Source organism: Salmo trutta, chromosome 1 (assembly GCF_901001165.1).
Source record: "Salmo trutta chromosome 1, fSalTru1.1, whole genome shotgun sequence".
Classification (NCBI taxonomy): Eukaryota; Metazoa; Chordata; class Actinopteri; order Salmoniformes; family Salmonidae; genus Salmo; species Salmo trutta.
The window spans coordinates 26,732,922-26,747,447 of record NC_042957.1 but is presented as its reverse complement, the minus strand read 5'-3'; the positions used below and the strand labels follow the sequence as shown (position 1 = coordinate 26,747,447).

The window sequence follows — 14,526 nt, the reverse complement described above, 5'->3', positions numbered from 1 at the left end:
AAAATCCCTGAGTGGTTTCCTTCCTCTCCGGCAACTGAGTTGGGAAGGACGCCTGTATCTTTGTAGTGACTGGGTGTATTGGTATACCATCCAAAGTGTAATTATTAACTTCATCATGCTTAAAGGGATATTCAATGTCTGCTTTTTATTTATTTTTTACCCATCTACCAATATGCAGGTACCCTTCTTTGCGAGGCATTGAAAAACCTCCCTGGTCTTTGTGGTTGAATCGGAGTTTGAAATTCACTGCTCGACTGAAGGACCTTACAGATAATGGTATGTGTGGGGTACAGAGATGAGGTAAAAACATGTTAATCTCTACTATTACACACAGAGTGAGTCCATGCAACTTACTATGTGTACTTCTGAACTTATTTAGGGCTTGCCATAACAAAAGGTTTGAATACTTATTGATTGAAGACATTTCAGCTTTTCATTTTTAATTCATTTGTAAATATTTCTACAAACAATAATTCCACTTTGACATTATGTGGTATTGTGTGTAGCCCAGTGACAAAAAAATCTAAAAATGATGGCTGTAATACAACAAAATTTGGAAAAGTCAAGGGGTGTGAATACTTCCTGAAGGCACTGTATCCCATCATGATAACTGTTCCTTCAGCCTTGCAGCACTCAACTCATTCTCATGCCACAGATAATAAAACATGATCAAACATTTACATCAAGTACCATTTGCAATGCCTCTCAGAGAGTTGCTCTACAAAATATAGAACAGGAATGATTCAACCCTTACAGAAATGTGAATTGTCCCAACATTGCAATTCATGCAATGATAGGGAGCCCTACTTGACATCCTGACCTGCTTTCAAGATTATGAAATGGGCGTGGCATTTTAATTAATCTCCAAAGGTTTTGGGGATTTCTTATGTAGTACAGGACAACCACTTATTACAAGCATCCACACATGAACTGATGGATGCTGTAAATCAATATCTATATCATCATAAATCCCCATCCAGATATCCATTTTCCTCTGAGCTGTGTCAAGTTTGTTGATAAACTGACCTCTCTCTGTCAGGGTCAGATGAGAGTCATCATAGTGGGGTTGACACTGCCATGAAGCTCTGGGTGATGCAAGACAAGAAACCATGCTGTGCCCATACAGGAAATGACCTATGAGGCAAGCTTCTCAGATGTACAGTATCATGATGTTCAGTTCATGTGGAAAATTGATGCAATAAATTCATATGAGAACAGCATGCCCTCAACAGCAATTTTAGGTCCCTTGTGAAATGTTAGTTCCACTGCTGCAGAGTTGTGTCCTTGTGTTTTAATTACAGCTTAATGCCAACCACCAGGGCCAGCCCCAGGCATAAGTGGTCGCTCCCATTTAGTTTTAGGAACTCAGTCAGCATCTCCATTTACTGTTGAACGTTAGAATAGTAGAATACACAAGGTGCAATTTAAAAATGTGGTTGTGCATCAACAGTTATCTCATGTTATATCAGTAACTAACTAAGGTTTCCATTCAACCTTTTTATGCCTGTAAAGTGCATGTCGGATAAAAAATGTCTTGACCGGCCTGATGGAAACAGCTAATTTAACTAAACTTTCCAAACGTAGACGAAACAAAATACGCTGAACAAGGTGGGATCTTTTTTTGTCAGTAAAAATAATTATGCGAGAAATGTTGGTGGAAAAGCTTTTATGCGCACATATTGATATAATAACCATCATATCGAACTAAACTTGGAGTCACGAGATGACATGTTGTATGGTCCTCCCACTATGACTTGTCGGGAAAGTATGCAGTTTATTAGGCTGCAGATTAAATAAATTGTGAACTTCACAAGAATGTGAAGTTCAAGGTTGATGAGCTTGACACTCCTTTCCAATAAATATTGAGGGTCTTATTCTGGTGACATGACTTTCAATGCTTGGCTAGAGCACACGTGCCAATACCAGAGTGGGAAAACTCGCTATATAACACAAACAACTCAGTAGAGATGAAAATGTGATGGAAACTCATTTATTAACTTATTCCGTATATGGGAATTTGACCGCATTTTTATTTATTTTTTTATGTGCACTATGTCATCACGCACAGCCTTTTACCTGGAACAAGTCAATTTGATGGAAACACATCTCTGGTGGGAAAATGTGTATAGTGTTTTTATACAGATGTTTGAATATTCGCATTAAAATCTGTCGCCAATTGGATGGAAACCTAGCTACTGACAGTCACTCAATTAGCCCATGCCAGCTTCATATTGGTAAATTAGTCGACTCAGCTATCTAAACTTGTAGTAATCATGGCCGAATTATCGACCAGGCATGAAGGGTACTTCCAAGGGGTCCCGTTGATTTTGTTAGTCACTCTCACTGAGATAGCGTATTAGCATGGCATAAGTCAAGGCAAAATGTGTAGAATTGCATGAAATTAGCTGTAAAAATGCTCATTTTTATCTCCACCCCATGGCAAAATGAATAGAATTGCATTAAATTAGTAATAAAATTGCAAAACCCCCATGGCCAAATGTGTAGAATTGCAACAAACTTGCTATAAATGTGCAACATTTTCTCTGCGCCCCTGGGCAAAATGTGTAGAATTAAACTCTAAAAAATTGTTTTTTTCTCTCCATCATCAAGAGGGGGGCCACTCAAATGTTTTTCCCCTGAGGTGGATGGGCCCCCCAATACAATTTAGCTTCGGGCTCCCAAAAGGCTAGGGCCAGCCCTGCCAACCACCGTTGGTACTTTTGATAATTTCATACTTGGTTTTGTATGGATGTTCAGCTTCAGCAAAGCCTGGATATGTGCCTCTGTTCTTCAGAAGCAACAAGGTGTAGAAATTAATGGGTGAAGAACTGCATCGCATTGCTTGAGGTGTCACTACAGACCCGGGTTCGGTCCCACGCTGTGTCGCAGCCGGCCGGGACCGGGAGACCCATTTGCCCAGTGTCATCCGGGTTAGGGGATGGTTTGGCTGGCCAGGATGTCCTTGTCCCATCGCGCTCTAGCAACTCCTGTAGCCTGCTGGGCGTATGCATGCTGACTTAGTCACCAGTTGTACAGTGTTTCCTCCGACACATTGGTGAGGGTAGCTTCCGGGTTAAGCGAGCAGTGTGTCAGTCAAGAAGCAATGCGGCTTGGCAGGGTCGTGTTTCGGAGGACGCATGGCTCTCGACCTTCGTCTCTCCCGAGTCTGAACTCTCCTGAGTTGCAGCGATGGGACAAGACTGGGACAAAGATTGAGGATATGTCACACTGGGCACTCCATATGCCAGAGCTACGCATCTACAATGTTCATTGGCTAACAAAATGTCTTCCTCCACCACAACTTCTCAACTTGAGTGGGAAGGTACAGGAAATTGTACACAGTATATTCCACAAAAACATGTTTCAGTTCCTGTGAAAGTTCATGCCCCATACATTTACACAAGAACAACAGTGGACAGGAAATGCATCATAATGTAAATGTTAGATATTTGTCTCTCATGGTTCAGTCATTAGAGTGCAGTAAAATGACTAGTTTATGCTTGTTGGCTACCAAATCTGACAGCCATGGGGCTCACACAGACAATGATGATAATTTTTTTGAAAGTATGCCGTTTTTATGCCGTTAACATTCATATTTTTTCATTTGAATGTAGGGTATCTATTGTATACCTGCCAATGAAGGAGAAGGAAGTGAAGGATGTGATGTTCCAGTAAGGCTATACACTGAGTTATACTGAAAGTGAAGTCAAGTCAACCTGAATGTGTAAACTAATATTCTTACAGAAGAGCATGGCATGTTCTTCAAAAGATGGCATGTGAAATACCACGATGCCCCAAAATCTCCTGGATGGAACTGAAAGTAGTAACCTGTGTTGTGTATGGTTTATGTCCAAGCGATCTGTGCTCATTTGAAAGTTAGAAGAGAAAATGACTAAGAAGTGCATGTTACTTAAATGTGGGAAATAAACCGTTTTTGAAAGGAGCGGTCCACACAAAAGGCTTTATGATAATCACCACAATCTCCCTCAAATACAGTACACTGAAGTCAATAGATTCCTCTGGTATGAAAAGCACTGCCTGTGTGGCTGAAGAGTCTTTCACTTCTCTCATTGGTCAGCCTGCATTTCTTAGAAACAGCCTTGCCAAATACTAGACTACTGGGAATGTATACATCCATCCATAATAACGTTTGAGAGAAGCCTGCAGTCATGTCATCAAGATAGACCATAACGTACTGTAGATCATTGATGTTGACCAGAATGCAACATTATTCAACATCACACATTTTTTAAATGTATGAGAAGACAGAATGAGGTTAGTGAGTGTTTACCCACATCATAGGGAAGAGAGAGTGGGTAACCTCAACAATGTAATAACATGAGTTAACCAAAAAATTTAATATTACTCTACATCTGATATTTGGATGAAGTGATTTGATTATCTAATTGATCAATTAAGTGTTGAAATTCATAAATACATTAGTAATAGCCAGTGTATAACCTTTTTTAGAGTAGGGAATAAGGAAACCCCGCAAAAATGCTTTATGGTTTATTGTTTCTGGTAAAGGAGAAGTTCCCACATGGCCAAACCCAGATACCGGAAAACCAGTTCAAAAACACAAGTGATTAAAGGTGCGGAAGCCACATTTATCAGACTCAAAGGGAGATGGTCTCATGGGAGAGGCATATGCAATGTATTTGCAATTTATTATACAAAACATTTTAAACAGGACAAGCAATTTGAACATCTGAAACAAAGCTCATTACTTCAACCTAGAATTATTTGATTCCAACTTGATTCAAGCTATACAAAACGAATTGACACAGAGAGTACAAAGGACAGAGGAGGACATGCATAATCTGACCTGTTATTAACAAGTCTCCCATGTTGGTTTGTCTCTGTGGTCTTTGCATGGTATGGTGGCTATCTGGGAAGACTGGAGAGGACCCCTACATCCCTGGGCCCTGACCCCAGGGTGGGAACACAGTGCCTGATGGGACAGAGAGGCTCATGGGCCTTGAGGGCCTCAGTCAGACGCCTTTGCTCATCAGACAGAAACTGTACCTCCTTCTTCAGCCGCCTGTTCTTCTGATCCAGACACTCATATGCCTGTATGGGAACAAACTGGGCTCAGTTACTTTATAATCTTACTAGTAGAGTAGAATAAAAGTTGAATCCACTTGATTCAGAGAATGAGTGTGACATTGACTATGCCAAGATAGTTGTGTGACGATAAGGAGTCTGTTATGCACGTACAGACCCACCTTATGCAGCTCATCTGCTCTCTGTGTCTGTCTTTTTCGGCTCTTCTGTGCTGTCACCCTGTTATTTTCCCTTCTTTTTAGTCTCCAGTCATCATCTTCATCACCAGAGCTCTGCAGCAAAGGTACAGAATGCCACACTGCATGTCAGTCAGAATATCACACAACGCTGCTACTAACCTCCCTGATGAAGCTTTGTGTGGTCATCCAACACAATGATGCTGATTACTATTCCATTTGTCAATAGATTCTAGAAATGTCCGTTTAATCCTCATGACATGATAAATAGGCTAGTTATTTTTTTTTTTAAGATTCCATTGTGATAAATTGTATAGACTGACAAAAAAATAAAAGGAATAATTGTATAAACCATTATCAACTTCAGCCTACTATTTTTGTGTATTTCACACTTACCTCGCATCTTTGAAGCATAAAACCGCTTTGATCATTGGTGTGTAGAAAGCAGCGAGAAATATCGCAGTCAGACATCCCAGACGCAATAATAAGTTTAGCCTATATCGATTATTTAAAATATGAAATGTATAAAAAAACAAGTCGCCTTTGAAAGTTTAATTTCAGGTAGCAGTTCCAAGATATATAGTCTACAAAAGTGATACGGATTTGCATGCAAGAGACAAACAGTTTCACTTGTTCAAAGTGCACTCGCCGCTTCATTGAAGACGCCAATATTTATTTTAAATCACGTGCTAAATAGTGTGTGACGCCCTTTGAGCGTTGGGACAAGAGCAAAGCAGCACGTACTTTACTTGTTTTTAAAAGTGCTTGTTAAATTGTTTACTCAAAACAACATGTTTTATACATTTTCTTTACATTTTAGGACCAGATGCTCGTTCCCACAATGTTTCAGAAAGTTTAAGAACACTTTTTAAAATGTTATGTTCAATCTGGCTGTTACAGCTTGTATTCTTATATTCTCATAAGCCTACAACTGAGGATGACCTCAACGCTGTGACAAATGTTGTATAAAAAATAATACCCAAGCAAAAAAGGGGACTGTTTTAAAAAGTGATTCTATACAGTATGCAGTTCCCGTTATCTACCATGTGAGGGCGATATTGTATCACAGACTTCCGCAAACATAAACCCCATCACTGTTGAAATACTACAGTATTGCATCCTTCCAATCACAATAGGAGCATAGTTGTTCCTGCACAAATAGGAGCATAGTTGTTCCTGAGCTCTGCCTGCTCTATGGCTCTCTTGATGGGTGGTCTGGTCCTGCTAGCTGTCTTGTCCTCTCTGTTGGGCCTGCTGCTGAACACCTCCCCAAACACCTCCAGGGACTTGGCTGTGGGACGCATGTTCAGCACCTGTCTCAGGCCGTTAGCCCTCTGATGCACCGCCTGGAGAGACTTTACAGCAGACATCTGTCACCAGTCACTCAACCGTGGTCATATATGAAACATACACTCTCTTCTATCCAACATAAGTGTAATGGGAGCATAGCTGCGGCCTCCGACCGCAAGGCACTTCAGACGGTAGTGCGTACGGCCCAGTACATCCCCGGGGCCAAGCTTCCTGCCATCCAGGACCTCTATACCAGGCGGTGTCAGAGGATGGCCCTAAAAATTGTCAAAGACTCCAGCCACCGTAGTCACAGACTGTTCTCTCTGCTACCACACGGCAAGCGGTACCGGAGCGCCAAGTCTAGGTCCAAGAGGCTCCTAAATAGCTTCTACCCCCAAGCCATAAGACTCCTGAACAGCTAATCAAATGACTACCCAGGCTATTTGCATTGCCCCTCCCCCTGTTGCCAGTTTGTGTCACGCTCTGACCTAAGAGAGCTGTTTATTCTCTGTTTAGTTAGAATGCCCACCCATATCACACCCTGACCTATGTTTTTTGTTTCGATGTTTAGTTCTATTATTCTATTTCTATGTTGGAGGTTTTTGGGATGATCTCCAATTAGAGGCAGCTGATTCGCGTTGTCTCTAATTGGAGATCATATTTAAAAATAAAAAAAAATCTATTGTGTTTTGTGGGTAGTTGTTTTTTGTTTCGTTTCGTAACCTGACAGAACTGTTGACTGTCGTTTTGTTTCTTTTGTATAAGTGTTCGTTTTCATTAAAATAGAATTATGAGCACGCAACACGCTGCACCTTGGTCCCCTTTATACGACGTCCGTTACAGAACTACCCACCACCAAGGGACCAAGCAGCGTGATATGGACCTATGGACATTTGAGGAGATAAGGAGGAGGAGTATATTTAGGGCTTTGGAGGATTTAGGCGCAGGAGAAGAGCGCCTCCAGGGGAACAGGTGGAGGCAGCAAGAGCGCAACAACAACGGAAGAACGAGAGGCAGCCCCCCAACATTTTTTGGGGGGGAGCACACGGGTAGTTTGGCTGGGCCAGGGGTGAGACCTGAGCAAACTCCCGTGCTTATTGTGGTGAGCATGTGCCTGCCTCTCGCACTCTCCCTCCAGTGCGCCTCCATAGCCCAGTACGTCCGGTGCCTGCTCCTCGCACTCTCCCTCCAGTGCGCCTCCATAGCCCAGTACGTCCGGTGCCTGCTCCTCGCACTCTCCCTCCAGTGCGCCTCCATAGCCCAGTATGTCCGGTGCCTGCTCTGCGCCCCCGGTCCTCAGTGCGTCTCTCCAGTCCGGTGAGACCTGTTCCAGCTCCACGAGAAAAGCCTCCAGTGATAATCTATGGTACGAAGCCTGTAGAGATGATCCATGGCACGAAGCCTGTAGTGATGATCCATGGCCCGGAGCCTGTAGGGATAATCCATGGCAAGAAGCCTGTAGGAATGATCCATGGCCCGGAGCCTGTAGAGATGATCCATGGTACGAAGCCTCCAGTGATGATCCATGGCGCGGAACCTGTAGAGACGATCGATGGCATGGAGCCTCCAGCAACGCTCCTCAGTCTCGAGCCTCCAGCGACGCTCCCCAGTCTGGAGCCCCCAGCGATGCTCCTCAGCCCGGAGTCTCCAGCGACGCTCCCCAATCCGGAGCCTCCAGCGACGCTCCCCAGTCCGGAGCCTCCAGCGACGCTCCCCAGTCCGGAGCCTCCAGCAGCGGTCCGCGGCCCAGAGTCTTCAGCGGCGGTCCGCGGCCCAGAGTCTTCAGCGGCGGTCCGCGGCCCAGAGTCTTCAGCGGCGGTCCGCGGCCCAGAGTCTTCAGCGGCGGTCCGCGGCCCAGAGTCTTCAGCGGCGGTCCGCGGCCCAGAGTCTTCAGCGGCGGTCCGCGGCCCAGAGTCTTCAGCGGCGGTCCGCGGCCCAGAGCCTTCAGCGGCGGTCTGCAGCCTAGAGTCTTCAGCGGCGGTTGGCGGTCCAAAGCTTCCGGCGATGATCCATGGTCTGGTTCCTCCGGACACACAGAAGCGGGGGGGATCAGCGGGCGGTGGGGGTGCTACGCCCCGAACCAGAGCCGCCGCCAAGTACAGATGCCCACCTGGACCCTCCCCTATAGGTTCAGGTTTGCGGCCGGGAGTCCGCACCTTTGGGGGGGGGGGTACTGTCACGCTCTGACCTAAGAGAGCAGTTTTTTCTCTGTTTAGTTAGGTCAGGGTGTGATATGGGTGGGCATTCTATGTTTTTTGTTTCGATGTTTAGTTCTATTATTCTATTTCTATGTTGGAGGTTTTTGGGATGATCCCCAATTAGAGGCAGCTGGTTCGCGTTGTCTCTAATTGGAGATCATATTTAAGTTGGGGTTTTTCCTATTGTGTTTTGTGGGTAGTTGTTTTCTGTTTCGTTTCGTAACCTGACAGAACTGTTGACTGTCGTTTTGTTTCTTTTGTATAAGTGTTCGTTTTCATTAAAATATCATTATGAGCACGCAACACGCTGCGCCTTGGTCCCCTTTATATGACGTCCGTTACAGTTTGTCTTGTTTGTCAAGTCAACCAGCGTTTTTGTCTCAGCTCCTGCTTTTCCCAGTCTCTCTTTTTCTCACCCTTCTCCTTTTGACCCTTGCCTCTCCTGACTCTGAGCCCACCTGCCTGACCACTCTGCCTGCCCCTGACCCTGCCTGCCAACCTGTACCTTTGCCCCACCTCTGGATTATTGACCTCTGCCTACCCTGAGCCTGCCTGTCGTCCGGTACCGTTGCCCCACCTTTGGTTTCTGCCCTGCCTGCCTTGACCTGTCTATTGCCTGCCCCTGTTGGATTATTAAACCATTGTTAATTCGACGTTGTCTGCACCTGGGTCTTACCTTCATACCTGATAGTATGAACTGGCCATTACTGACCCAGCAGACCCAGGCCAGTTGCGCAACGTTATCTCCTCCCAAGGAGCCTCAATTAGTAGGCACGAGGAATTGCTTCGTGGCCTTATGGAGGGGTCCAAACGTTGGCTGAGCGCCATGACCGGGCGTTGGACATGCTGCTGGAGCAGTTCTGTGGGTTGTCTAGGGGGCAGCCTGCCACGGTGGTAACCCCACAGCCCCCCAGTATCTCGGGGGTTAGCAGCACCACCCCACCGGCCACTCCACCTTCCCGGGAGCCCCGTTTACCTCCCCTGGAACGCTTTAATGGAGAGCCGAGCAACTGTTGGGCGTTTTTAGCTCAGTGTGCCCTCATTTTCGAGTTTCAGACCTCCTCCTTCCCCCCAGATCGCTCCAAGATAGCCTACCTCATCACGCTGTTTCCCGAGCCTATGCAACTAGGCAGAGCTGGGCTGTCGCCAGAGGAACGGCAACACAGGATCAACACAAGGAGCTGTCTGTATTACGGGACTTTGGTAATTTTGTGTCCTCTTGCCCGGTAAAAGACCAGGCTCACCAGTAGGAGCAAGTACTCTGGTGGGCCATATGGAGAACGTTTCTGTTTCCCTTACTCGCACCCCTTTTCATGTCATTCTGCTGTGGGGAAACCAGTCCAAATCTCTCCGGGTCCTCATTGACTCTGGGGCTGATGAGAGCTTTTTGGACGCCACACTGGCTTCCGAGCTGAACATCCCCACTCAGCCCCTTTCCGTTCCCATGGATGTTAGAGTGCTGGACGGGTGCTCTATAGGTTGAGTCACCCATAACACCACTCCTGGCTCCAGCGACACAATCCCCTCATCAACTGGTGTACGGGTGCTATCATGGACTGGAGTCTGTTCTGTCACACCCATTGTCTGAAGTCAGCGCAACCTGCCCCGGGACGTCTTCCTGGGGGCTCGGAAGTTGCTCCTGACCTCTCCGCCATTCCCGCGGAGTACCAGGACCTCTGGGAGGTGCACAACAAGTATTGATTCTTGAAGAATATAACATATAAATGCCTCATGAGTTTAGTTCAACTGTAGTACCCCATCAGAACCAAATATATAAGCATGTTTTACTCCAACGTTTGTTAACAAAGTGCAAACACTATATAGCCTCAAAACATGCTTAAAACTATCATTCTGATATAATGGATGGTCAGTCTTTACATCCATAGCTCTGTCTTTGAATTTGAGAGGGGTTACGTTTCTCCAGCCCAAACTCTCAACTTTTTACGGAACCTGGGTGGGGAGAACTCTTTGTTATCGTTTCTGCTGATTGACGCTTTAAATATGAGACTGACATATAATTATGGCTATGCAAAAGTAATGCTACCCTTTTCAATAGGACCACTATAAAAAAGTAATACAAAAATGAAACCAACCATGACTTTACGTTCTGCCTTTAATGACTGTACGACATAGGGGAGGGAGGATCTCTAGGACATTTACGTCGTTTCCGAGCCATTTCCACAATATTCTCATCCAGCAGGTTTTAAAGAGCACTGCGGTCATCTTCTAAGAAGTTATATTTTGCTGCTGTAAAGTAATTTGAAAGTCTTTCTGAATTAATTTGTTTTATAAATGGGAACAAAAAATCTGCATACCGTAGCAAAAATTGTCAATAGACTGAGCAACAGTCTTCCATGTGCCTTGAGCTGCTTAGCCAGAATCAAACTATCTGTGCTCACAACCACAGTAGGTTACATTTCTAACACTTTAATATCACATGCGCATGCAGCAACAATGATTTCCCAGAAACAGCCAAGTTATGGGTACAGTGAACAGATATTCTAGGTTTAGTGTAAAGCATGTTTACTATCTTCAAAACAACTGATCAAAAGAGGAGAATATCAAACTAATTTCATTGTGGTTGATAGATTTCATCTGTTCAATTGAAAGGCAATAGCCATATTTTTTAAAAGGCGACACAGTTGGGAAATATGCCACAGAGATGTGCTCACCCTCTTCCCTTCGAACCTCCTCCCATGTCTGATCATTGATCAACACGTTTTCTTTAACAGCGGTCTCGAAGTTCTAGAAATCAAGAGACCAAGCTTCGATCACACCGACAGGATCATTGCATTTTGCTACACCAGAATTACATTAAATTCCAAAGAAACGCTGCATTTGCCTTGCAGCATTGCGTTGCAGAGGTAGTTGCGGTGCGGTGCATACTGTATGTTGTATTTATCGAATGTATGCGTCAAACTGTATGCGTAGACAGAAATGGTAGCAGAAGGTAAATGTTGAACTTTTGTCGCATACAAATCCAGACTGCCATGTATACTCCCTCTCCCGCCTCTAGGTCATCAGGTTGCTGATCATCCTGCTCACCTGTCACTATCATTAAGCACACCAGCACCTCATGACACTCACCTGGACTCCATCACCTCCTTGATTATCTTCCCGATATCTGTCACTCCCCTTGGTTCTTTCCTCAGGTGTTATTGACTCTGTTTCACGTCGGTGCGTAGTTTGTGTTTCGTGTTTATTGTTTTGTTTATTAAAACACTCACTCCCTGTACTTGCTTCCTGACTCTCAGCGCACTCGTTACAGAATAACACCTCACCTAAAGGAAGCATCAGGGAGTGTTTTTAGGTTTTTTTTGTGTCAGTGTAAATGACGTCGGGTCCGGGAGTCGCTACAGGCTCTCATGCTTCAGCCGGATCGCCAGGCTCCCCTGCCTCAGCCGGCTCGTCGGGCTTTCATGCCTATGCCGGATCGCCAGGCTCTCATGCTTCCACCGGCTCCTCAAGCTCTCATTCCTCAGCGGGATCGCCAAGCTCCCCTGCCGCAGCCGGTCTGTCAGGTTCCCGCGCCTCAGCCGGCATGACAGGTTCCCGCACTTCAGCAGGGCTGACCGGTCCGCTCCTGATCCCCGGGTTCGTCCCCTTTATCGGAGTCCACGACGGGGAAGGGGTACTGTCACATATACTCCCTCTCCGACCTCTAGGTCATCAGGCTGCTGATTCTCCTGCACACCTGTCACCAGCGTCAAGCGCACCAGCACCTCATGACACTCACCTGGACTCCATCACCTCCTTGATTATCTTCCCGATATCTGTCCCTCCCCTTGGTTTTTCCCTCAGGTGTTATTGACTCTGTTTCACGTCGGCGCGTTGTTTGTTGCGTGTTTATTGTTTTGTTTATTAAAACTCACTCCCTGTACTTGCTTCCTGACTCTCAGCGCACTCGTTACACAGACTATGCTGCAGACTATTTTGCGCAACGACGCTTCGAACACACCTACAGCGTCATTGCGCAAAATGGTATGCAGCATCATCTGGATATTTATGCAACAAAAGTTCAACCTTCACCTTCTGCTACCATTTCTGTCAAGCTGTCTATGCATACAGTTTGACCAAACACACGGCAACTGCCTCTGCAATGCTGCAAGGCAAACGCAGTGTTTCACTGGAAATGAATAATTCTGGTCTACCAAAATGCAATGAGCTGTCGATGCACTGCAGATATTTCAGATGAACACAATGCATTCACACAGATAGCCTGGAGACATGATGTTGAATTGCATTGCATAATGTCGGGCATAAGTGAACGTTTGGATCAGGAAAGTTTCCGCTCACAACCTCTACAAGCCAGAATGTTTAATAAAATTAGATTTTAACTTACTTGACCGGTTGTCTGCTATTCGTCCTTTTGGCAGTAGGAATGTGAGACAATATATCCACAGGAAAGTATAATTACATCAACTTTTCAAAGCGCTGGTAGTGCGTCAAGATTTCTATCACCTGAAGCATGTGTAGAACCATTTAAACACGTGCACAATAAGTATGTATTTGTCTTCAGATGCATTGTCATTTTATGCACATGCTTCAGGTGATGTACAAGCAACCAAAAAAATGCCTCTTTGGCACTTTCAATGTACTGAGCTGTTGTAGACTTCCGATCTGTGAGTGACAGTAATAACTGATTTGATTGGAGGTGCCGAATAGGCTTTTTTTTCAGTCATTTTTTAATACCTTTTTTGAAGTACATACCGGCTGTAATGGGAGTAAGTTAAGATAGTTTCTCAGCTAAATTCTATATTTGTGAGTAACGAACATATTTTGACATAACGTTGGCAGAGCTGTCAATAATGAGAGTTTTAATCAGAACTTCCTGGGCGTTAGAAAGGAGATCCGTCATACTCATCGCCGACATCTCTAACACACCTTTATCTCAGATAGTTAACTAAAGTAATATGTACATATCAAGCTGTATTATTATTTGTCTTTTGCAAGCTAGCTACAGTTGAAGTCAGAAGTTTACATACACCTTAGCCAAATACATTTAAACTCAGTTATTTACAATTCCTGACATTTAATCCTAGTAAAAATTCCCTGTCTTAGGTCAGTTAGGATCACCACCTTATTTTAAGAATGTGAAATGTCAGAATAATAGTAGAGAGAATTATTTATTTCAGTTTCTATTTATTTCATCACATTCCCAGTGGGTCAGAAGTTTACATACACTCAATTAGTATTTGGTAGCATTGCCTTTAAATTGTTTAACTTGGGTCAAACGTTTCGGGTAGCCTTCCACAAGCTTCCCACAATAAGTTGGGTGAATTTTGGCCCATTCCTCCTGACAGAGCTGTTGTAACTGAGTCAGGTTTGTAGGCCTCCTTGCTCGCACACGCTTTTTCAGTTCTGCCCACAAATTTTCTATAGGATTGAGGTCAGGGTTTTGTGATGGCCACTCCAATACCTCGACTTTGTGTTGTTCTTAAGCCATTTTGCCACAACTTTGGAAGTATGCTTGTGTAACAGTATAGCTTCCGTCCCTCTCCTCGCCCCAACCTGGACTTGAACCAGGGACCCTCTGCACACATCAACAACTGACACCCACGAAGCATCGTTACCCATCGCGCCACAAAGGCTGTGGCCCTTGCAGAGCAAGGGGAACAACCACTTCAGGTCTCAGAGCGAGTGACGTCACCGATTGAAACGCTATTAGCGTGCACCACCGCTAACTAGCTAGCCATTTCACATCGGTTACACTTGGGGTCATTGTCCATTGGCAGACCCATTTGCTACCAAGCTTTAACTTCCTGACTGATGTCTTGAGATGTTGCTTCAATATATCC

The 14,526-nt window shown here is 44.9% G+C and overlaps 1 protein-coding gene across 1 annotated transcript; it reads right to left on the bottom strand.

The window, feature by feature from the left end:
- Window positions 1-4,498: 4,498 nt before the first annotated feature.
- Window positions 4,499-5,910, bottom strand: LOC115192543 (basic leucine zipper transcriptional factor ATF-like 3). The gene is made up of 3 exons (XM_029751170.1): window positions 5,637-5,910; window positions 5,226-5,336; window positions 4,499-5,070 (listed from the first exon to the last, which is right to left on the bottom strand). The coding sequence occupies exons 1-3, from the start codon at window positions 5,709-5,711 to the stop codon at window positions 4,885-4,887; spliced, it is 372 nt and encodes a 123-aa protein (XP_029607030.1). The 5' UTR covers window positions 5,712-5,910; the 3' UTR covers window positions 4,499-4,884.
- Window positions 5,911-14,526: the final 8,616 nt, after the last annotated feature.